General features: G+C 56.5%; 1 protein-coding gene across 7 annotated transcripts in view; it reads right to left on the bottom strand.

Moving 5' to 3' along the window:
* The window catches only part of MPRIP (myosin phosphatase Rho interacting protein), an 88,626-nt gene that overhangs the window by 44,744 nt on the left and 20,740 nt on the right, over positions 1–23,142 (bottom strand). For all 7 annotated transcript variants that reach the window (XM_069810380.1, XM_069810381.1, XM_069810379.1 and 4 more), the window contains exons 4-6: positions 7,979–8,130; positions 4,809–4,893; positions 146–356 (exon numbers count right to left, since the gene is read on the bottom strand). In XM_069810380.1, coding sequence (XP_069666481.1) covers positions 146–356; positions 4,809–4,893; positions 7,979–8,130 — 448 coding nt within the window. The remainder of the gene's footprint in view (positions 1–145; positions 357–4,808; positions 4,894–7,978; positions 8,131–23,142) is intronic.

Below are 23,142 nucleotides of genomic sequence, written 5' to 3'. Positions count from 1 at the left end.
CGAGGTCTGCCTCCCCATCCTTGCTGGGATGCTCCAGGAACCAACCCGCAGGAAACTTTTCTCTCTACGGTGGTTTTCTGCCAGCTCAGCTGCCCAAACTGGGTCATCACAGCGTCACACCAGTGCTGGCACCTCTGTCCCTCACCTTCCTTGCTGTCCAGCATGGGATCCTTCAGGGAGCTGGTAGCCCCAGCCTGGCCTTGAACTGGGCTCTGCGCTGGGCCGATGCCACTGCCCCCGTCCGCTTGGTCTTTGCCCCTCATTTCTTCCTGCCAAAGCGTGGACTTGGTGGCAGGCACCTTCTCTGCACTGGGGATGTTGCTGCTGGTCACGGCCATCTTAGCAGGACCGGGCTCCTGAAGAGAATGGGGGAAAGAGCAGGGTTAGAGGGGTTTGCCCCAGCTTTGCGCCCAGGGTCCCCGGAGGCGTGGGTCCCACATGGCTTGGGTGCTGCCCACGATGCATGCCACGACAGAATGGGGACAGGGACAGGGCTGCTCAGCCATGTGCCCGCCACATTCCCAAGGGGACAAGCTCGCAGGTGGAAACCCTGCCCGAGGGCAGTGCGGCGGGGCGATGGGTCAGGAATTCCTTGGCCAAAGGGACCGTCGCTGCTCTTGCAGCGAGAGAGGAAACGTCCCTCACTGTCCCTCCCTGGGTAGGGCTCCCGAAACTGGCCGCACCTCCCCACGCATCCAGCTGGGAAAAGATCCAGAGCAAAGGCAAGCTGACAAATGAAGGAGACTTTTGGCCGATGCTGCAGCCACCAACACATAACTCCTTGGGAAAAGCTCATCTTGTGCTCATGCAGCCTGGCCCCAAGCAGAGCAAAGCCCTGGCTCTTCCCTGGCACGCAGGGTCCCACACGGCTCCGCTTACTCTCCAGCACAGCAGCTCTTCCCAAAAGCAGCGCAGCGCACACTTGGTGCTCTGCATCTGAATTCACGTGCAACACCGCAGACCCACGGAGAAACGGGTCTGTCAGGTCCTGACTCACAGGGAACCTGGAAATGCTCCCCTCACCTCTGCCAAAACCCAGTTTGGGGTGACAGTGCACCCTCTGTAATTGATAAACACAGCATCCCACATTTCCTTCTGCACGTCCCCGGTCCTTCCGTGGGCTGTCTCATGGGCAGCCGCTGCCTTTCACAGAGACAGACCAATACCAGGCTTCTCTCCTGGGTCCCATTTGCCAGGACTGAATTTTCTCAGTGTTATAACTAACATAAAAAAACCAAAAGAAATCAGGCTAAAGGACACGGGATGGAGGAGAAAATTAATTCTCTGCCACCAGCAGCTATGCTGTTTGTTTGTCACAGCTGGTTTGCTACGGGCCACTGATAAAAAGAACAAAACCCAACCGGGGCTGTACTCCCCCCGGGTGCTTCGGTTACCTAACAGGCTGCTCGTTTTAAAAAGGAAATACAACATCGCATTGAGCTTAATGCTATTTTAAAACAATACCCATCATCTGAAATGCTTCTCTAGCTAACAAGGGGCTCTGGAGTCCATCAGATAATGATGCCATTTTGGTGGCTGCAGCCCGGGGCAGCCCAGGTTCAGCGCATGCCCCAGAAGTGGCAGCAGCTTTCAGAACTCATTTAGGGTTTGGCTTTCTTCATTAGCAGATGTTTTGCTGTTGTTGTATTAAGCTTCCGCATTAGCAGGTTATTTTCCTTAAAGCCATCAATAAATCAATGACAATTAACCCACTCCAAACTCCCTGGATTGTGGGAAGTTTCCCAGCTGCTTGTTCACTTTCAGGGCATGGGGAATCCAGTAGCGCCCGAGCCAGCAGGCACGGGCTGGGGACATGGGCTGGGAAGAGCATCCCCTCCATCTCCCCTCCCACGACAGCAGAGCCACCGGAGGGTTTTAGCCTTGCACCTCCAAACTGGTGTTTGCAGGGCTGCACCAGAGCCACCGAGGGATCTCCCAGGGAGCGGGTCCTGGCTCAGTGCACAGCCACAACAAGCAGCAAATGACCCCAATTTAAAAAAAAAAATCCCCTGGGAAATGTCACTCTAAAGGAATGCTGTGTTGGAGGTAAACGATCCAGAGTTCGTGGGCATCCCACTTGAGAGGACCCTGCTTGAGCAGCAGGTCAGACCAGACGATCTCCAAGGTCCCCTCCAACCTCAACCACTCTCTCATTCATTGATCCCAAAGCCCAGAGATAATCGCCAGCTCAGGATATATATTTTTATACATCCCTTACACACACCCCCATATAATTATTTGTAGATATGTATTTAATTAGACAGGGATATGAGGGCCAAAAAGCAGTCTATAAGCAAGCAGAGAAATTAACTCTTTGCTGCTCAGCAGCATGAACAGCTCCAAAAAGGAGCATGCACCAAAATCAGCAAAACCAGCCTCCAGTTACTTTAAGTATGTCTGGGCATGCTCTGCTTACCTGAGCCTGCCGCACCCCTGTGCAAACCTGTCCTGCAACAGAGGGCAGCGCCTCAAAACCCAGATTTCAGCCCCAAATCGTGCCTCGATTTCCCAGGGACAGCAGGCAGGCAAAAGCAGCAAGCCCACTCTCTCCCACTGCCTGCATTGCTCTGCCAAAACACAGCAAAAGCTGCAAGAGAAACCTGCTCTTTTTCCCCTAAGACTGCAACCTGCTTGCAAAGCAAAGGTGAAAACACCTCTAGGATTGCAGCTAACAACTCCTGTCCAAAAATCTGCAGCTGGAGCGATATTCCCAGCTTTGCCTGCGTTGCTCCCACCCCAGCGATTTTGCAGGGGGAAGATGCAAAATGATGGGGGGAGCTGAAAATAGCCCTGATGCTCCAGGAGCGCCCAGCTGCAGCCAAGCTCTGCTGTAGCACAGACAAGGAAAAACTACACGGGAGTGAGAAAAAGCAGAAATATCCATTGTTTTAAGTTGTTTTTTTTAAATCACAAAGGTATCCGTCCCTCCCTGGGCGGCTCTCGGACACAATCAGCTGCCGGATTAGTGTGCGGCCGTCTTTAGAAAGAAATTAGGCTTTCTCCACCGGCACACAGAGAGTGAGCTGAACAGCAGCCAACTTCAGGAGAAGCCATTTCACAGAGGGGGATTTGGTGCTGATTTTCGCCCCAGCATCCCCTCTCCTTCCCCGGACCAGCCACCTGCATTGGCACGATTGGGAGACAGAGGAAGGATGCTTCTTCTGCCCCTACAGGTTGTTTGTGAGTGCTTGACACAGCTCTGCATCTGTCCGGCAGCAGGTCCCCCATGGAGGCTGGCTTTGTAAAAGTGAATTTGAGCCTTTTTCTGGGAGCAATGGGATGGAGAGAGCAGAAGGAGGGTAGCAAGCAGGACGGGGCTTGGGGTGGGGTGGTCTGCCCCAAGCCAAGGGGGGGAAAAGTGCCACCAGGCTCCACGCTCATCCCATCCCCAAGCACCTGGGGAGGCTGTCTGCCCGTGGGGAGCCAGCATCCTTCCCGCAGCCGCTTCCCTTATTTGGTGCTCAGGAGCTCGGATCCTGTACGGTTTCCAAGAAGTTGCCATGGCAATGCAATGTAACCCAGAATGATGTTTTTCTGGCTCTGCGCCCCTTCTCCTCTCCGCCCCGTCCCCTTCCTGAATGCAGCCTGGGTTTAGTGTTGCGCCAGGGATGGGGTGAGCATCCCTGCCCTGCTGCATCAGCTCGCTGGGGTGCCCCAACTATGGCAGCCCCCTCCCTGGGGCTTGAGGATGGGCAACTCATAAGACATCAGCTCTTGGCCACGGAAGGAGGTATTTTCCCTGGAGCATCACCAGAGCCAGCACTCAAGGGGCTGTGATGACCCCAGCCCTTGGCAGGGGGTCTTCAAACATCCAGCTTGGTGTGCAAAAAAGGATCATCTTCCCCCAATTTTTTTTTCCCATTGCCCAGAACCTCTTTATCTGGTGCAGTGGTAGAAACTTGATTCAGACAAACACCATACAAAACCCACCCATGGCCAGGTCTGCACCAGGACCATCCTGGGGACTTCACTGAAGGAGACCTGAAAACCGGGACTCAGGGGACCCCCGATGCCGTTTTCAGTCCCCCAGGGCCGCAGACCGGCTTGGCCGGAGGAGCCCTCCCAGCTGGTCCCCCACGGCAGTGGGACGCATGCCCGGAGGTCAGGCAGCCTCAGGGACGCGGCTGTTCTCAGCCCCAGCAAGGGACGAGGGTGGCCTTGGGGTCACGTTCCCCATCTGTGGGATTCTCCCCCACTCTGGCCACGTGGGAGCCCAGCAGGAACGAGTGAGTCATGGCCGGCCCCGCTTTTTACCATTTATAGTCAAAGTGAGCACGAAGCCACCGCCGGGTCCCTGGAGAGCCTGGCTCCGGCCCCCGGAGCTCCCAGCCTGGCCCTGGCCTTTAGTATTTTCCTTTCATTCCCAGTATCTCTGGGGTCATCTCAAAGGGGGTAACCGGAGCCCGATGGAATTTCATCCTGTTTCTGCCGAAATGGCTCGTGAACAGCCAGCACCTCTTCCCGGTCTCCCACAGGGACCACGCGGCATTGCGGCTGCTCCCAGGACAGCATGTGGAGGGCTGGTGCCACAAGACAGCACCCGGGGGGGTAAAACGTGGCCCCAGAGCAGCCAGGAAAGCAGCAGCAGCAGCGTGTGACCCTGGGAAGCGATGACCAGGAATTAATTCACACCGTCCTGCTGCCCTGGCTCACCCCGGCTCTCACCCTCTGTGCAGGCAGCATCAGAGGGCTGGCAGCCCACTGGTCTGGCTGGTTTTGGGGGGGATCTTCCCTGGGAGCAGAGCAATGCCATGGCCCTGAGAAAGAGGCAAGGGACCGGGCAACAGCATGCGTCCCCCTGGGGTTACCTGGGGAGTTGGGGGCTCTACCTTCCTCTTCTTCTTCTGATTCTGCTTGTTCGTCCTTGGATAGACTATCAGCATCTCCAGCCACCTGCAGGCAGAGAAAGGAAAAGGTGAGGTCTGTGTCGAAGGGCAGCACGCAGGGACGGGAGCGATGCTCGCGCTCTACCACGGGGCGTAAGGCAGCTTCCCACAGGCTGAGGACCCCAAAGCTGTTCCCCCACCATGGGTGGCTCTGACCACACTGAAACACTGTTCCATCCCGCCTCTGGGGCAAGCTGCCTGCAAGCTCCAGAGATGGAGCATCCGCGTTTTACCCCTAACCACCAGCCTTCTGGGGTTTGTAACTTGACCGTAAGCACAACCCCAAGCTGGAGCTGGGCATACAGAGGAGCTCAGTTTCTCCAACCTGGTCAGGGTCAATGTGGTAAATAGTACCCAGAAATCATCCCAACCAGTTCCTGGGGGAAAAATCAAGGCAGGACAGGAGGGGAGGAGGGATGACGCTGGGGTGCTTTGGCTCAAACCCCACTTGCTGCAAGAGTGAGGCCACGGCTAAGGCTCGCATGAGACAGGGATTCAAGGGTCCTGAAAGACAGCCGAGAGGGACAGAGCCTCCAGCAAGACCTTCCCCCTTCAGCGATGCCAATGCCTGCACACTGCACACAAAGCGCTTTTGTCCAAGAAAGAGCAGCGTGAACTTGGCATTGAGAAGTCCATCCCCTGCACAAGTCGCTTGTTTGGGGGGGACCCTCCTGTGCCCTCCCGCTGCGGCCTGACGACCTGCCCCTGCATCCCTGCGAACTCCACGGGGATCCATGGACTGCTGGGAAACATTCCTGCTTCAGATGTCCCTGCTTCCCTCTCCTGTTCCCCCCACTTCGCACGCTGCTGCTGTAAAGCGTTTTGAGATGACCACATCAAGTGGGTTTTGGTTAAGCAATAAATGCCAGAAGCATGCAACAAACGTAAAACAAATTCTCCCCCGGCTGGGGAAATCTTCCTGTCGTGCTGCAACTGCAAATGAAACCCGCCTGGCGTGGACCCAGAGTGGGACTGTTTTGGGATGATTAATGCTTGCAGTCAGGAGCAAACGCGCTCCTTCAAAATCCAGCGCCGGGCCAATGAACAATAAATCAGCCCCACCTTGCTCTGCAATGCCTCTCCCTCCCGCACGGCTGGCAGGACCGGCAACAAAAGGCTGAGCTGCGAACTGGAGCGTGGGGAGAGGGAGAACAGAGCAGGGCATGGGGGTTGGTCATGTTTTGGGGCACAGCCATCGCTCCCACCTTGGCCAGGGGAGAGGAACCAGCTCCCCCATGCCATGTTCCCCCCACGCCTCTGCACCCTGGCTCCACAGCCGCTGCAACCCCACTGCTGCAAATGGGGCTGGGGGGGCAGCCGTGTATGGAGAGGGGAATGACCCATGCTCACATGTCTCAGTGGAGCAGGGAAGTTTCAATGCATGAAAACATATATCTGATCAAAATCCCAAGCTCTTGGTAGAAAAACACCTATTTCAACCAGTATTTACCAAAACTGCGGGAGTCAGAAGCAAAGAAAGTGCTTGGAAATAGAAATCATCTCAACAGAAAGCACTGACTCTGCTGCTGCCAGGGCTCAGGCAAGCAGGAGACGCTGTGCCTTGGGAAGAGTGGGAAAGAGCGAGCGCTTCAGCCCTTCAACTTTCTGCTCTAGTTTCAAATGTCAACCAAATCTGGGAGGGAGGCACCAAGCTCCAGACATCCCACATAGGAAATGCTCACAGATGAGCAGCAGCACTGTTGCAGTCTGTCGCTGAGTGCCAGCGGCTCGGCTTTCCCGCAGGTCTGCGCCCTCACCAGCGGTGGCTTCAACCCAAGCCAGCATGCGAGCGATGGACGAGGGTGTTTCTAGGTCACCATCCAACACCTGGAGTTGGGAAATCTACCACAATTTGCTCATTTTAGTGGCCTAATCTTCAGCGTTGCTGAGCAACTGCATCCCAGTGGCAGGCGCTCCTGTGAGTGATGATATTTTAATTGTTCTCGGAGGTCAGATGCTCCACTGGGACCAGGGCGGGTGGGCTGCATCCACCCCCTCTGCCAGCCTGCCCGCAGGGAGTGAGGGGGGCGACGTGGGTGCTGTGAAGGCGAGTCTGAATGGGGATGGGGTAAATGCAGAGCGGGCAGCCCCAGGAGGCCACGTCTGCCCAGGGACGGACGAGGACCAGAAGGTATATGGTGCTCGGGGTTGGACATGCCAGTCCCAGGACTACGGGACCTGCTGCTGGTGTGGGGACAGGACCTGCACCAGCAGGCTGGGTGCCTGATCGGATGCTGTCCTAAAAGCACCATGGGGTCACCCCAGCACCCATCGGCTCCAAGCCCGTCCTGGTGTTCACCCAACAGCCAAGTAAAATAGCCCGGCCAGTAAACAGCTGCTTTCTGCTGGGGCTGAAGCTGCCATGGGCAGCACAGGAGCACCTCAGCATCAGATGCACCCTCTGAGCATCCCACAGATGCTCCAGTGTAGCTCAGGTCACTCCCGGGGCTAAACGCTGCTGGGAGTGTTGTTCTGCAGCGGGGAGCAGGATATTGCCCAACGGCAGACAACAAAACTGACCTGAAAACGGTGGCCTTCATAAGTAACGAGTGACTCAGGAGCATCTCAGCTGTGGGGCCTCGCCAAGGCTTCCAGCAGAGGCTGAGTTTCCTTGAGCACTGGCTCTGAAATGTGTCCAGTATGTTGGGAAGCCTCAGACTTCAGCCCAGCAAGGCTGAACATGCACACTAGGCGTGGAGGAAGGACTTAAATCATTTGCCGCCGTACAGGTCTCTGCTGAAGTCAGTGCTCATGCCCACGCCGTAAATCTGGTGGCTTAGAGGGGGGGCTCAGGCCCCCCCTCTGCTGCAGAGCACCAGGCAATGGCAGGGGTCTGCCAGGCAGGGGAGCAGGGAAGGGGAAAGAAACCCTGTCCTTGCCAAAAAGATGGAGCAGACTGGAGCTGACTGCAAGGCAGCAGCTACAGCCAGACTCCAGGACTGTCCCTGCAGCAGGCTGTGATCATCGCTTGGGCATCAGCCTGGGTATGAACTGCCACAACACCCAGCCTTAGGCAAGGTCTTGCCTGCCCTCCTCTTCCTCCCAGCTAAGGGAAGAGCCACATGGCAGCTCAGCCCCAGACTTGCACTCACCCACTGATGATCTCCTTGTTCTCGGCCCGGATGAAGTGCTCCTTCTCCGGCGTCAGGATGCACAAGGAGAATTTCTGCCCTGTCCGGCTCTCCCCATCCACCACATCCGTGCACTGGTTCATGTTGATGGTGCCCTGCGGGAGGGTTGTCGGCTGCGAGGGAAAGGAGAAAGGAGTAATGTTTAAGGAGAGAAGAACAGATGAGTGCAGAGTTGAACCCTAAAACCTCTCCTGGTGGACAGTGGGATCCTACACACCAAGATGCTCTGCCCGTGGGTACCCAGACCCATCTGTGCACCACGCTGGCACGCAGCAAAGCCCTGTGCCGCACATCTGGGGACAGAGACCAGCAGGCACAACTCCTGCCAGCCCAGCCCAGCCCAGCCCAGTCCACTGCTGTCACCAAGACACTTCTCCTATGCCAAACACCCAGGGAAGGATGGCTGCCCTGCTGCAGCACGGGGACACCAAGGCAAGGCACTGAGTGGCCAGCTTTGGGTTTGCAGCTGCCATTTTACCATCTGGCGTGGTGGGGTGGCACCAGGGGACAGAGGGTGGCAAAGCAGCACGGCCCCACTGCCCTCAGCGCAGAATGACTCAGGCACTATAGACAGACACACGTGCCAGGTTTTTCCCATTAACGTTAACAATACACAGAGTTTGCCATGGAAGGACCGCAGCATGGAAGGGATCTTGTTTGTCTGACGGGCTTTGCAAACACAGTGTCACCTCCCAGCCCCCTTGCTCCCAGCAGACACAGCAGAGTGGAACAGAGGGTGGTCCCCCTGACCCGAGGGGATGCAGAGGGACCCGGAGGGGTGTCAGCACTGACAAGAACTGACAGGTCCATCTGGAGCGGCGGTGGCTCATCCGATTACAGTGCGGCCACCCGCTCCCAGTGCACGGTGCCCGTAGCCCTCCCTCCCTGAGCATCAATGTCATGTCTCCCTCATCCCCAGCGTGCCTGTGCCCCACCAGGTTTGGTGACACTGGGGTCCCCCCTGCATCCCAGTGATGAACCTGGGGCATAAATGACTGGGTGGAGGGACCCCTCCAAGCTGCCAATAGTGGAGTACCCAAAGCAGCCTGCAGCCACCTCCTCACCCCACTAAAGCTTCCTTGCACCCTCCAGATGGCCGGGCCAATGGGGAGACAGATTTTTGGCAGACACCGTTAAGGTTTTTACCATGGAAACCAGCTCCCCTGCCAGTAAAACCTCTCCAAAAGCAGCCTGCGCCATGCAAAGAAGGGGCAATTGGGGAAAGCTCAATGGGCTACAAGACCAGGAAATTCAGATCAGCTCCCTGAGGCCTCCGATTTACCCATCTGTGGGCCATGGTAAATAGCCCCCTTCCCCAGGAAAAGGGCTTTCCCTGCATCTGCATCCCTGGGTGGAAACATCCCACAACAGTCCAGGGGTGACATGGAGCCATCATGGATGCTGCAGCATCAGTGCCCAGCATGGGCACACAAACGGGACCAGTTGTACATCAGGGACGCCAAAACCTCTTTTCCTTCGTGGAAACCAGCATCAGCATCCACAGACCCCAAGGGATGAAGGGAGGGAGGGAAAGCAAAGCCAAGCCCAGACCCCCAGCATGATGCACGCCCAGCCACCCGCCCTGCACCGCGGCGGGTAGTCGGCTCCTAAGAGGATTTTTTTGTCTTAGACAGCAAAAATAAAACCCCGTTTTCCGGGAGCTACAAAAACCCAACGGAAAAACTTTCCCCTGTTCCAAGTGGAGCCTTAGAAACGTTTTTGAATCGCTGGCCTTTGGCACAGCCAAGGCCTCCAGGACTGTAAGGCCTGGACCCGATCCCCTTCCCCACCCAGAACATTTTTGCACCAGGGAAAACAACCAAGACAGGGGAAAAAGGGGATGAGGGCGGCTCCATGAGGGAGCCCCAGTCCCTCACGGGGACCCCAAAACACTCGGTCCCTCTTGCCACAGGCACCCCTCAACTCCCCAGGAGGCCCCGCAGGGACGTGGCAGGGAGCTGGCACAGGAGGAGAGGAGGAGATGACTCCCTGCAAAACCCGCCTGCTCTCCTCCCTCTTTAACCCCACGGCAGCGTTCGGGGTGGCTTCCCCCACCGCTCACACCCAGCCCTGACCCAAGCGTGCCCAGAGCGGAGGAGCCGGTTTGGGGCCCCCACACCGCCAGGCCGGCCCTGTGAAGTGGTTTTACCAACACACCCCTCCTCGCAAGGGTGAATGCTGGCATCCCACACAGCCCGATGGATGGGTCCCCGTCCGCCACCGTGTCTCCGAGCCGGGATGCCAGGAGAGGGGTTGCGAGCAAAGCTGGGGCTGCCCCCCCCTTGCATCTGTGGCCGGGGACAGGACAGGCACCAGGGATGAACCCGCCATTCCACGGCAGCCCCCCCTGCACCCCTGCACCTCTCGGCAGCAGATGAAACCTGACGGACCAGCAGCCTCGCTCGGGATGTAAATTCCTTTACACTATTTATTTCCTTCCTTGGAGGCAGCGCAGGCACTTTGAAGCAAAGCGAAATGCAAATGGTGCCAGCCGAAAACGCGCATGCGTGCGCACAGACGCAAACTCCACTGAGGAAAAGGACGAGGCTCGGGCAGCGCTGCACCCCAGGAGCGCCTCGAAAACAGCCGGGGATCCCTGGAAAAGTTGCTGTTGACGGCGTACGGCTGCTCTCCCCGAGGAACCAGGAGAACAGGGACAGCCCTGACGTGGTGCCGAAGCTGTGGGGTGGTAGGCATGGGAGCAGGGGAGATGGGAGAGGCTTTGCAGCAGGGGATGAGGACACGTGGACCCCTTGCCCGCCTCTGAGCACCCATTTCTGCGATGGGGGGTTTCTCAGGGCTGGGGATCCCCGGGGAAGGACAAAAAGAGCTGGTCCCAGGCCAGGTGAGGACTGCGCGGCTCCGGCAACTAGAAGGGAATAAATAAATGCAAAAGCAGGGAAGTATTACACAGCAGAGACACCAAAACAATTACAAGGCTGGGACTTCAACCAGCCCTTTGAAGAGCAGATGCTTTGATACAAGGTCAAACCCAGCGTCGGACCCCGGGGAGGCTTCGCGTCCAGGTGAGGCAGGAGTGGATGCTCAGGCTCAGCTCCGGCTCCAGCTGCTGGCTTCTGCTGGTCCCCACCTCGGGGACAGCCCCGTCCCCAGGCGCTGGCCCTGCCTTTGCCATTTCCCATGCTGTTGTCAATGGGATGGAGCACGCAGCTACCCCGCCACTGGATCTGGTGCCTGGGTGTGTCTTTTAACTGGGGGGAGGAATGGAAGCACAGCAGGGTGTACCAGCAGAGGACACCATTATGGGAACCATCACGAACACCAGCTCTCCTCGGTGCTACCGGCCACTTATTGCCCGGCGAGCGGAGCAGCCCCCCACCGCTCGCCGGCACGGGGAAGGCAGCACCCGCACCATATGAGCAGCTACAGCTCTCCACGCTGCCAGTATCAGCAGAAGAACCGGAGCCAAGAAACAATTGCGCTGCTGTTTCCCTCTGGTATGACAGATCCGTATTTACACACACACGTGCTCGCAGCGTCCCCCTCTATACTACACAAAGCCTATAGTACGCTCTCCTCCTCCTCCTCTCCCTTCCTGGGTGCCCAGGACACAAGTCACGCTGTGCTCTCCACATCCACAAACCCAGCAGCCTCCAGACAAGATGCAGGGACTTTTGGATAGATGCTCTTAGGATGCAGAGCCCAGCAACTGCAGCAGCCCCCACCTTGGACAGTGGAAAGGAGGGAAAGCAAGAACGGGGAGCTCTTACAAGCCCAGAGGAAGAAATCCCAAGCGGGGCATTACTGGGGAGACCCAGGTGCTGTGGCAGGAGGATGCACAGTGCTGGACACTCCGTGGGCAATGAACTCATAGGCGCAGGGGCTGATGCTGTAAGTCAACAGGGTTTATCTGCAAGAGTCCCTCATTTCCATACCGTTTTGCAGGGCTGAGGTAGAAATACAGGATTATTTAGATTCAAAAATTTCCAAATTTTCTCCAAGTACCTTCCCCATCCTTTCTAACACGTGTGCATTGTAGGACCTCAATCCAAAATACAACGGAGTTTCACTCAGCAACTGCACGCAAAATGTCTTCTGAACAGGTAACCCAGCAGTCAAGCTCCCAAGGAGCGGCTCTGCCACGGCCTCAGTGGGACACGGCCAATGCCCACGCCGTTCTCCAGAGCTATTACAAAACGTGGGTTGATGAAATCTGGAACACAACCTTTAAAGAAAGGCGATGGGGCAGGGGGAGGAGGAAACCAAACAAAAGGGACATTTTACTTTCTGCCAAGAACCAGGAGGGGAAGGAAAAAAAAAAACAAAACACCACAACCATTTGTCTATCTCGCATGGCGGGCTGGTTGCCTTGGCACCAGGACTCGGCCATCCCGGGGGGGAGATCGCAGTTCTGCCGTCCCGCTCCACTGCGACATTGCCCAAAAAGAGCTTGGGCTCCGGCTGGCTCTGCCCTGGCTCCCAGCACCACCCCGGAGCAGCAGCAAACCTCTGGCGCCTGGGGAAGAGACATCCACGCTGCCTCCATAAACGCTTCTTGACAAATGTTAATTCTCCGAGCTAAAATATTCATAAGGGTGGCTGCCGACGAGTGCGCTGCTCATTCGCAGCACTCCTGAGTACTCTGCAAAGGCAGCTGCTGTGTTTGCTAAAAGCTTCACCCATCCCCAGTGCCCAGGCTCGGCTGATCACAGTGCTCGAGGCGGGATGCGAGCGGGATCTTGGCTGGGCAGCACCGTGGGAGGGAGCAAGACTCCGCTGCCGCATCGCCACGGGCGCATCGGAGCAACACGGAGACAACCATGCCTTGGGGCGAGGGCAGCAATGCAGCTTGGACAGGCAGCTCCCGGCACCAGCGCGGCACGGGGAGCCCGCACCGCAGCCGCGTCCACCATTCCCACCCAGAGGCCATCAGCAAGAAAACACCAACTCCTTGAAAAGTCACAGGGAGCTCCCTTTTCAGCTGTGCGAGGCTATGCATGGCCTCCCTAAATCCCAGCTGGGGATGCACCATGCATGCACCATGGCTGCCGGGTGCTGCTGCTGGGGCACCCAGCCTGCCGGTGCCGGCAGGGCAGCCACGATGTGCCCCGAGCTGCCCAGGCGCCGGGCAAGCGGGGCTGGCACAGCGGCAGGGCTTTAATGAGTGTTTTAGGCTTTCTGCCACTAGGCATGAGGCTATCGATATGGCCACAATGCGACCGGAGCTCTGCAGCGGGCAGATTTTATTACACTTATAGATCGTCTAACAGGCTGAGCATCCTGGATTTATTAAATTAGACAAAGGCTCATGAAAACGACCTCTGCGGGCTCTGCAGAAGGATGGACTGGAGCAATCACCCATCAAAAGGGAGCAGAAGGCTGCACTCTTCCATCCCACACATCCCTGCAAGCAGGAGTGCCCCCCCATCCCCGCCGTCCCCACGGCAGCTCTCTGCTCTCCCTGTGCCATCCAAGCAGGAGGCAGGTATCTTTTCTTGGCCACGTAAGCACACCTTTCCCACCTGCAGCCTTCCCATATCAGCAACTACAGCTCAGTGAAGCCACTGAGAAACCGCCAGCTTGCTCGGGCTGCGCACCAGGCAATAGAAAAGCAGGTTTTTACTGTTGGCAAGGGAACGCAACAGAGGTATCAAGCAACGCACGTCCCTCTGCACACACACCTCGTGCCCCTGTGCAAGAAACAGGGGAAGATGTCCCCACATCTCACTGCTGCCTGGACTCTCCAGCCAGCCAGAAGCCATCAGCCCCTTTCACAGATGGAGGCACAAGCGGTGCTCTGCAGATGTGGCTTTGGCATGTGCCGGTGTGGCTCCGCACCGGCAGCAAACCTGGCTCACGGTGCCACCAGCAGCCGCCCCGTCCCAGTGTGAGGAGGGGACTGGACACCTGCCCTGGTGTGCAGCCAGTGATGCAGAAACACCCTCCCAGTTGGATAAATGCCATAACGCTTACCCCGGCCCCATCACGCGTTTCCCGACTGTTGGCCCCTGCTTGTTCATCACAGGCACCGACAGCCGGCTCCTGAAATTTGTTTTGCTGGAGGAGCTCCCCCCAGCCCCAGGTCACCCACCCCAAGGAACCAGCTCGGGGAGGTGGCCTTGGAGGATGGGTTAGCAAGCTCCATGCATGCCTGTTCCTGCACGCCGGGCTCCTATAGAGCCCTCCCGAGCCTTTACCAAGAGATAAAACATCAGCTCCATTTTCGCCCAGGGGAAGGAATTTTCTTCCCCGGGAGCAATTTGGGGAGGGGGCGAAGTGCAGGGGCCGGGCAGGCGAGTTCAGCCAGGGGCCACTTTTAAGCAGAGTTGGTGTTTACGTCCACAGACAGCGAGTCTAAACACTGAGCGAGGCTGCGAGCTGGCCGTGAGCTGCCTGCGAACTGGCCGCGAGCACCCTCGGGCTCCTCTCCCACCCAGCACCAACCTCAGCGAACCACGGGGAGCACCCATCCCGGGGAGGGGTGTCACCAAGGCAGCAAATGTGGGGCCATGCTTCCCACCCGCAGCCCCGTCCCCACGGACACCCATACGGGGAACACACGCTGGAGCAGAGCAAGCCCGACCGGGGCTGCGCGGGAGGCTGAAGCTGGCTTATCTTGGCCTTATATGGCGATTTTCGCGCTGCTCTTGCAGCTCCCAGCTGCTCCCCACCCCAAAGCGGGGTCGGGAGCTGACAGCCAGAGCCTAGCCTGCCTCTTTCCTGTTAACCTCTTTCCTGCTGAACAGCCTCCAAGGGGTCCGTGCACGATGGGGATGGTCGTATTCTGTCCTGACACAACTGCCCGCACCAAGCAGGGAGGGTCGGCAAACCCGATGGTGGTCACCGAGTGGGTGCAACCTCCCTCGGCGCTGGGGTCCGACCCTCTGGGTCCTCGGCAGCATCCCCAAATCCAAGGAGCCCTTCAGGGGAGCTTGCACCCGTGCACACGCGTGCTCCACGTCCAACGCTGCTGGAGGGGAAGAGGGACAGAAGATGCAGAGAACATCGGCACTGTGATGGGAACAAGAGCAAGGTCCCACCGGAATGGGGGTCAAGGAGCCACTCTGAGCTGCCATCCCAGCTCTTTGGGGACCCAAGCAAAAGCCCAGCATTGCACAAAGAGCTTGGAGCAGCTGCTCAACCCATATCTCAGCTCTTGGGGGACCAAAGCAAAAGACCAGCATTGCACAGGCACTTGCCAGCCCGGCCATGCTGAAGGCACCATCTCGCAGCCCTGCAAACCCAAGAGTTATTCTTCCCTCTCCAGGATTTAAATGCATTTAAAATGCAAAATGTCCTCCTCCCCTCCTAGGAGGGGGGTGGGAGGAATACATGATAACAGATCCGACCCCATCTGCTCACAGCTGCCAGCGTGGCATCTTCCCCGCTCCCCGACATGCAAGCACAACAGCTACCCAGCCAAAGGGGAAGCAAATATCTGCAGCATTCAAGCGACTTGTCATGGTAATCAGCCCGATTGCAAAAGCCCAGCAAGACCATGTGCCAGGACGGTACACGTGGTGAGGGACCAGAGCTTGGTGCAGGGACTATGGCAGACAAGTTGCATAGAGAGGGAAACGAAGTCGGTTGGGGGTGGGAAGGAAAGGAGGCCTTCATTTGCATCTTGATTATTTGAATTTTAAATTGCACTGTTCCAAATTGGCCTTGTCAACTTTATTCTCCACCCCCTCGGTGTAGGAGACAAGTCCCAGGCTGTCCCTGCACCGCACGCTGCCAGGCACACACGTGCAGGGGCTCACCACCACCTTTGTGCACGCCGGCTCGCACGTCCCTCCCCAGGAGCAAAGGGCTTCACCAAAACATCGGAAACCGCATCCCCACAGCAGGACTCATAAGGTCACCTGCACGCTGAGGGTCATAGACACAGTGATGCCAATTTTGGAGACAGCCCAGGAGGTGGAAAGCTTGGATGGAGGGAGGGTGATCTCCACCTGTGTTGACCAGCCACCCAAGCCCTGTTCAACCTCAGCTAGAACCGGATTTCTGCTTTATGGGGGTGAGGGAAATGGCCTGAGCATCTGCCCCAACCAACATCGGCTGTGCTGGAGAGACGAAGCCGAACTGGGGCAGGCTCTGCCCAACAGCCCAGGCTGGCTCCATTAACCCATCACACCAGGGCTGAGACTGCTGCATTGACTCTCCAGAGACCTTTTGCTTTTGAGCCTAGAGTTGGGTAGAAAAACTGGTGAGGGGGCAATGCCCTCACTCAGGATCCTTATGGCAGCTATGCAAAGGTGCGAAAGACATTTAAGTGAAAAGGGCTTCGCACCTTGGGGAAAACCTTAGGAAATGAAGCCAGGGCAAAGCTCCCTCGCTGCTTGATTTTGAAGCCAGTCTTCTTGCAAAGCGGGAAAATAACTGCAGTTGATGTGGGCTTCAACGTTATTTACAGCACCAATATAAGAGCAAATAAAATGGCAAGACATTTCCTAGTGTCCAAACAGAAGAAAAGAAAAAAACCTTCCCGTTTCATATGAATTACAAATTTTCATTTTTTTCACTAAAACACAGAAATAAAAGAAGGAAAGCACTACCTCGCAATGGACAAAGTCAGCAGAAGCCTCTCAGCAAAGCTCTGCTGAACACTCTTATAGGACACAGGGTTAGACCCACTCAAGCCAACTCCATCCAACCAGTTGACCCAATGCTGTACCACAGGGCCATGGCTGCAGTTTCTCCCCAGTTTGGCTTCTTTTGGGCTCAGCTGAACTGAAAATTTGCTCAGCAGATTTTGCTTTACAGTGGATAAAGGCAATTTATTCGTGGTCAAGACCTCCCACCCCACCGTGCATTACACAGGTCACCCCATGCCCACCTACTCTCCCTTCTGCGGGGAAATAGCGGGCTCCATCTGGCTGCAGCAAAGCGGACACCAGTTACGTCCCACGCTGCATATCTCCTGCGGGAACCATGCACTACGGCACTGACACCATGGTGGGGTTTCCCCCAAGCCCCCACCTTCACGCCCGAGGTCTGTCAATACAGCATCTTGCACCAGCGCTCACTGACTGCAAACGAGGAGAGGACAACCCCGCAGCCGATCGGCAGCACCAGATCCGCTGGAGGCTCAGGCAACTCCCACGGGTGCAGATGCTTCAGTGGAAGTTCTTGAATCCGGCCAAATTAGCCTGGAAATCTCATTATTCCCCAGCACTGCTCTTATGAGCTTTGCAGAGTTTCCTGCCGGGCTGGGAATACCACACAGCCGGGCTCCCAGGGCGCTCAGGGTTCTGCAGCTGGAGGTACGAGGGCCGACCCAAGCAGAAGAGGTTGTGTTGGGCTGGGTTGGTCAACCAAACAGCAGCCGCATCCTGCACCCCACGCCTCAACCCTATAAAAAAACCCCATACCTGCTCTGCGTTGCTCCCAGCAGCTTCCAGACAAGCTTGGACTCTGCAGACTTTCCCAAAAGCCAAGGCAAGCAGCTGGAGAGCATTTTCCAACCTTTGACCATTAGCCATCCCAAAGAATGGCACAAAATGGGAGGCTTTTTGGCCAAGAAAAGCAGTTCCAAGGAGAAAAGCTCCCAACAGGTACACACAGCTGTTGCAGGGCAAAGAGACCACCCGGCAACAATTCAAGGTGGGCTTTGCTGCCATATGTAAGATGTGGTGGAGGCACTGATGCAGACAGCAGAGCCGCCTTAGCTGAGCAGGCACCGCCGGGTTCAAAGGCAAATGGCACCCGGGGGGAAAAGCGCTTTGGCCACCTGCAACAGCCAGGGACAAAGGCTGGGAATAACACACCAGGCTGCCAGAACCATCCCCGTGTCCCAGGGGATCAGCGTTTTCTCCTTAAACCTGCTGTTCCCATCTGGCTCCTGCACTTGCAGAAGAGTTCAGGGAGAGGAGCGCGTTCACGGCCGTGAGCTGCTCCCAAGAGCGCTCCCTGCAACCTCTCCTTTGGGAGCAGCCGTTCAGCCCCGTCGGAGAGGAGCAATCTGGGGCTGGTGCACCTGAAGGGGATGAGCCCGAGGAGGTTTCTCCATCCCCCATGCCTGGGATGAGAGACTTCACCCCCCAGCATCAGCCTGACCATGGCATTAACTGCCCGTGCAAACCAAACACCCCCTTCCTCCACACATCTGCTCTGTCCATAATCCTCGTTGTCCCTCCCCTAATGGGAAAGCAGCCAGAAAAGCGAACCAAAACCCTAATTATATCCCAGTAGCTCCCCAGTGCCCCGGTGATCTGCTGTGACTTTATCGATGCGGTTGCAGCAGGGCTGATGAAACAAGGAGGAAAGGGCCAAGGCTGGGCGTGCTCCAAAAACCCACCCTTTCTCCCCAGCCGCAAGCATAACAACGGGTGGAAATCCCGTGCAAGCTCAGGGTGCTGCCGGGACATGTCTAAAACCAGCCTGTGCTCCTGTCCCCTCCGCCTCCTCTCCCCAGGGACCCTGTCACCCACGGCAAAGGAAACACTGGCAAGCATCGCTGTATGGAGACCAAGAGAAGAGCGGTGACAACCGTGGGCTGCAGCAAGAGAGCAGCCCACAGCCTCTCTGCGGGTGCCCAGGGCACTATTTGGCCATAAAATCACGGAGAGCCACAGCTACAGCACCTGAAGCCACAGCACCCATGGCACGGGGCATGCAAGAGTGGGGACTCCCAGGATTGCATCCCCACAGCGAGGGGTGCAACGGCAGCGCAGATGCGGCACGGCCCTGGGGTGCATGCCACGAAAACAGGGAAAAAAGTCCTCCCTGGTAGGTGGGAGCCTTCCCCAGCTCTCCCCAGCCCCCAGAGCAGCCCAAGGCCCACACACAGCACCTCTGCCCCAGGGACCTGCTCTCCCCTAAAAGCAGAAGAGGTCGCAGAGGAGCCGTGCTGCCCGCGGCGGGTGGCAGGGTGCAAGCCATGTTAACATACGCAGACAAATCAGCTCCTGGATCCTGCGGGAAGGAGGTGAAGGGTAACATTAAGTTGCTGCACACGTGATTTACCTATGGTAATTTTAACTTTCAGCAAGACTGACTGGCTGTTTTATCTTGTTGCCTGCTTGCAGTCAGACTTCAGTGACTGCAGGGAAGTCTCTTCCGCAGCTTTGAAGGGACGGAGCAAAATGAAAAGGTCTTACAAAATATGTATTACCAAAAGCACATTCACACGCTGTTACCTGGTCCGGCATGAGGGACAAGCAGTATTTTGCTGGCATTTTTTTCTACCTTATGTATCTTGCAGCCCATAATAACTCAATGAGCAAGACCAATAATAAAACCTGCCTGGGAATTCTCATTTTTCACCAGAAATGCCTCAGAACAGCACAGACAAAAGGTGGAAGACTTCTGCAAAAACCCTGCATTCAGCAACCCTGAGAAAAGCCGTTCACAAAACCTCACTGAAGACCTCGGCTTCTCTCCACACAAGTTTTAACCTGACAATGTCCCTTCTACAGACTCCAAACCTGATGAATAATGCATGTCTGGGATAAAGCAGAAATATAATATTCACTAAGGCTTACCGTAACAGAGAAACAAGGACTGCAAATAAGTAATTTATTAACCCCAAACCATGTTGCTGCTTGAACAGAGTGCACACCTCGGCTTTCGGCCCCAAAAACACCAGCTGAAAGTTTACTTTTTAGCTGTGGCAAGAGCACGCCTAGGGCTGGCTGAGACCCCCTGCTCTCATCACACCTCCAGCACAAACATGCCTTGTCCTGGACTCTGCAAATGCCGGTGGGGGGAAACCCCTGCCGAGAGCAAGGCTGGGAGCTGCCACCCTCCTTCCTCCTCCTCGTCCTCCTCCTCGGGGGCTGCAGCGGCCCCTTCTCCGCCGGGAGGAGAGCAGCGGTGGGAAGCCCACAACCCTGCACTCGCCTGCAGCTCCAGCCGCTTTCTCAGGCATTCCAAAATTTGGCCTGAGCCTCTTTTTTGCAGCACCCCCCTCCTTCCATGGCTGGACGCCTGCCTAATTGCGTATTTATTTATTTCTGCATTTTCCCAGCTCCCCGCACACACTGGCGCGGGGGGGGGGGAGGGGGAGCCAAGGCTGGCTCCCAAGGCAGACCCAAAAAGAAACTGGGGGGAGGGCAGGTCCCCCCATTCCCCAGAGGCCGGGAGGAGACTGGGAAGTGCAGGGCTGACCGGGAAGGAGGTGGGAGCAGGGGGCAGGAAGGGGGGACGCCGGCGGCATCACCCACCCCCTTTGCTTTGTGTGCACGCGCTTGGGGAAATTAAAAATAGCTGCGTCCAAAGAGTGGCTGCAAGCGCCACAAAGAGCATGTTGAGCGGAGGCAGCTGCAAGCTATTTGCTGCCCCTGGTAATCAGCATCTCAGCTTGCAGAGCCCCCCCCCCAGCCCCCCCAGCCCCTTCCTCCCCTGCCAGAAGCCACCGCTGCCTTTCTCCAACCCACATATGTCATGTCAACAATCAATGAATACAGGATCTCTGCCGAGAAAAAAAAGGGGGAACGCGCTTTGATTTTTGGAGCAGCTTTGTTGCCTTGTTCAATTCACGTCCTCATCCTCCTCTCCAAGCTGTCACTAAGGGTTTTGCAGCACCAAATCCCACCAGGCGAGGCCAGGATACCCCACGCGACCTGGCAGAGATGGGACTTTTGGCAGGAACAGGGATCCGTCAGCCACCAGGATGCCACTTCTTCTAGAGATTCCTTTACACAATGGGAAAAGGGATGATATTGCCCAGCATTACCCAGCCTATAGCCCACTGGTGGTCCTCGCCGACCTCAGCCGGTGGCCCGTGACAGGGCTGGAAAGAATCCAAACCAACCCCATCCCCACTGCCACGCGGCGCAGCCGGCAGGTACAGGGCCGTGCCGCAGGCAGCTCATTTCATACCCCCTTCTCCGGCACCAAGCAACAATGGGGCAAAAAAATTGTGGTTTTGTTGGGTCCTTGGGTGGGTCGGTCGTTCATGTCTCCGCGGATGGGTACGGCCACCCAGGGACCGGGGGATGCTTGGGAGCCCAGTGCTGCCCTGGCTTGCAGAGAGCTGGGATCAGGCACCCACCGAAGGCACCCACCGCCGCAGCCCCTTCCTCAGCTGCCTGCCGGGACTACAGCAGAGCTCCCGCTGCCTTCATTTCAACCACTCCACCAGAAAGGAAAAAAAAAAAAAAAAAAAAAAAAAAAGGAAAAAGCAACTGGAGCAACTGCCCGTAGTAAATACCAGTGCTACCATCTGTCACTCGCCGCTGCAGCATTCAGGGCCGTTGCTGGAGTGCTGTGTTTTGTTAGATATTTACGGCACGGTGGGACGCAGAGGAAAGGCAGGTCCGAGGCCACCGTGCGAGGCGGAGGGTGGGAACACCAGCTGGGGCCCAAAGTGCTTGCGTGAGGGTAATCGTGCGCTCAGGAATTAGCTGTGTCATTTCGCTACCAGCTCTGATATCTTCACTGCTAAATGCCGTTAGAGGCGGGTTTGATTTCTGCATTAACATGCTACAGCAGATCACGATTTTTGTTTCGCCGAGAGCCTGCAGCCAGGCTGGAGGCCACGGGTACGGAGCCCAGGTTTCCAGAAGTCACGAAGAAGAAACTCCAGCTGCTGCAAGCGCCTGTATCACTCTGCCTCCCATAAACTAGATAAATGCAATTTAAAATCCAGCTCATTTCCCTCACTGCTCTTGCACCTGTCTTCTACACAAACATCTTTGCTAGGTCTCAAGAGATGGAGCAGTAGGGAAAAAGCAGAAGGGACAGAGCCACTTGAACCTGTTCTCGTCGCTCAGCGTAAGAGCAATTCCAGCTTTGCAGCTCAGCCCGCAGAAGACAATAGGGGCTGTGTTCTTTCCAGGAAGGAAGCACCTGGGCCAGGTCATCAAAGCTGCTCGTCCACTGGGAGGTCGCTGGCTGTATCTAGCTCTCCCAACTCCACTTTCATCCTTTCGCCTTCTGTTAACTCCCAAACTTCCCACCACAGACTGCTTCACACCGGGGCATCTCCCGAGTGGGTCCTGCAGACACCAATCGCCCTTCTCAGGGGGCTTCGATATGGACATCAGCGTCCTCCGTCCACGCTCGAGAAGATGTGAACAGAAACAGTCAGCTTGATCCACCTAAGCTCACAGTAAACCCAGGCACTTTTGGGGCCCCAGTGATGGTCCCTGGCCACAGAGCCAGGTGCCAGGACCTGTGTTGGAGCCATCCCTGGAGGAGCCTTTCCCTGTTCCCTCAGCCCCCACAAACCTCCCTTCTGCAGCTCAGCAGTTTTACTTCCCCAAACACCACACTAAACCAAACTAAGAGGTAAAATAGAAGAGTATAGGGTAGGGAACTGTTCATGGAGGTGCCCACAGGTGTCTTGACAGCAGGACCCACCTCCAGCAGCAACTGGGGCCAGACACTCTGAGCAGACAGAAAAGGGAAGACGTGAACCCCCCTGAAGCCGCCGTTATGGGATCCCCACGCCCAACCCCAGTAAGCAAAATGACACTGGATCAGCATCAAGCAAGACGTTAGTATTAGAAAGACTGCAAATGAAGATCTGCATATCCTCCCAACCCCTTCAAGGCTGCTTGGTCCCAGCTTCAGCGATGTCCTGGGGAACGAGTTCCCAAGGATCCCTGTAGGTTCATGGATTATTTTTTTTCCCCCAAAAGCAGTATTGAAAATTAAACACAACAAATCCACCAAAGACCTCTGAGCTCCATTAGGAACCACTAGCACTTGTGCTGTCTCTACACCTCTGCAGAGCAATCACAAAGATGTGCTTTGTCCCCTCTTCCTTGCACCCTAACTTCAGGGGTCCCTCTCCTGCCCAGCTCTCCTGGAGGAGAAAGGATCGCTGCTCCCCAATTATTCCCAACATTTCCTTACTTCTACTGCTTCATCTTTGAGATATGCACTAAACATCCCAGGTGAAACCTCCCCACAGATCATCTTCCACCCTGCTCCCCACCAAACCGCTTATTTCCCCAGCTCTGCTACCCACCGCTGTCCATCACTGCCATCCCAGCCAGCTCACATCCTGCATGATTTCCCATCCACACCACGACCATGAATCCAGGAGTTCCTGGATGGAGCCATCCCCACCCCCCCCCCCTTGCATAAACCATTGCACAAACTGGTGGGACTGGCAGGGCACTATCACCAGCATTCACCAACATCACACACCACCTCTGGACCATCGCAGGATGCAGCCGTGCAAGGTATCACTTTCCCCCTCCATTGAGGTTGAA

The sequence above is a fragment of the Haliaeetus albicilla genome, chromosome 22 (genome assembly GCF_947461875.1).
Source record: "Haliaeetus albicilla chromosome 22, bHalAlb1.1, whole genome shotgun sequence".
In the NCBI taxonomy this organism is placed as follows: domain Eukaryota; kingdom Metazoa; phylum Chordata; class Aves; order Accipitriformes; family Accipitridae; genus Haliaeetus; species Haliaeetus albicilla.
The sequence above is the reverse complement of the archived record's forward strand: the minus strand, read 5'-3'. Positions and strand labels throughout refer to the sequence as shown.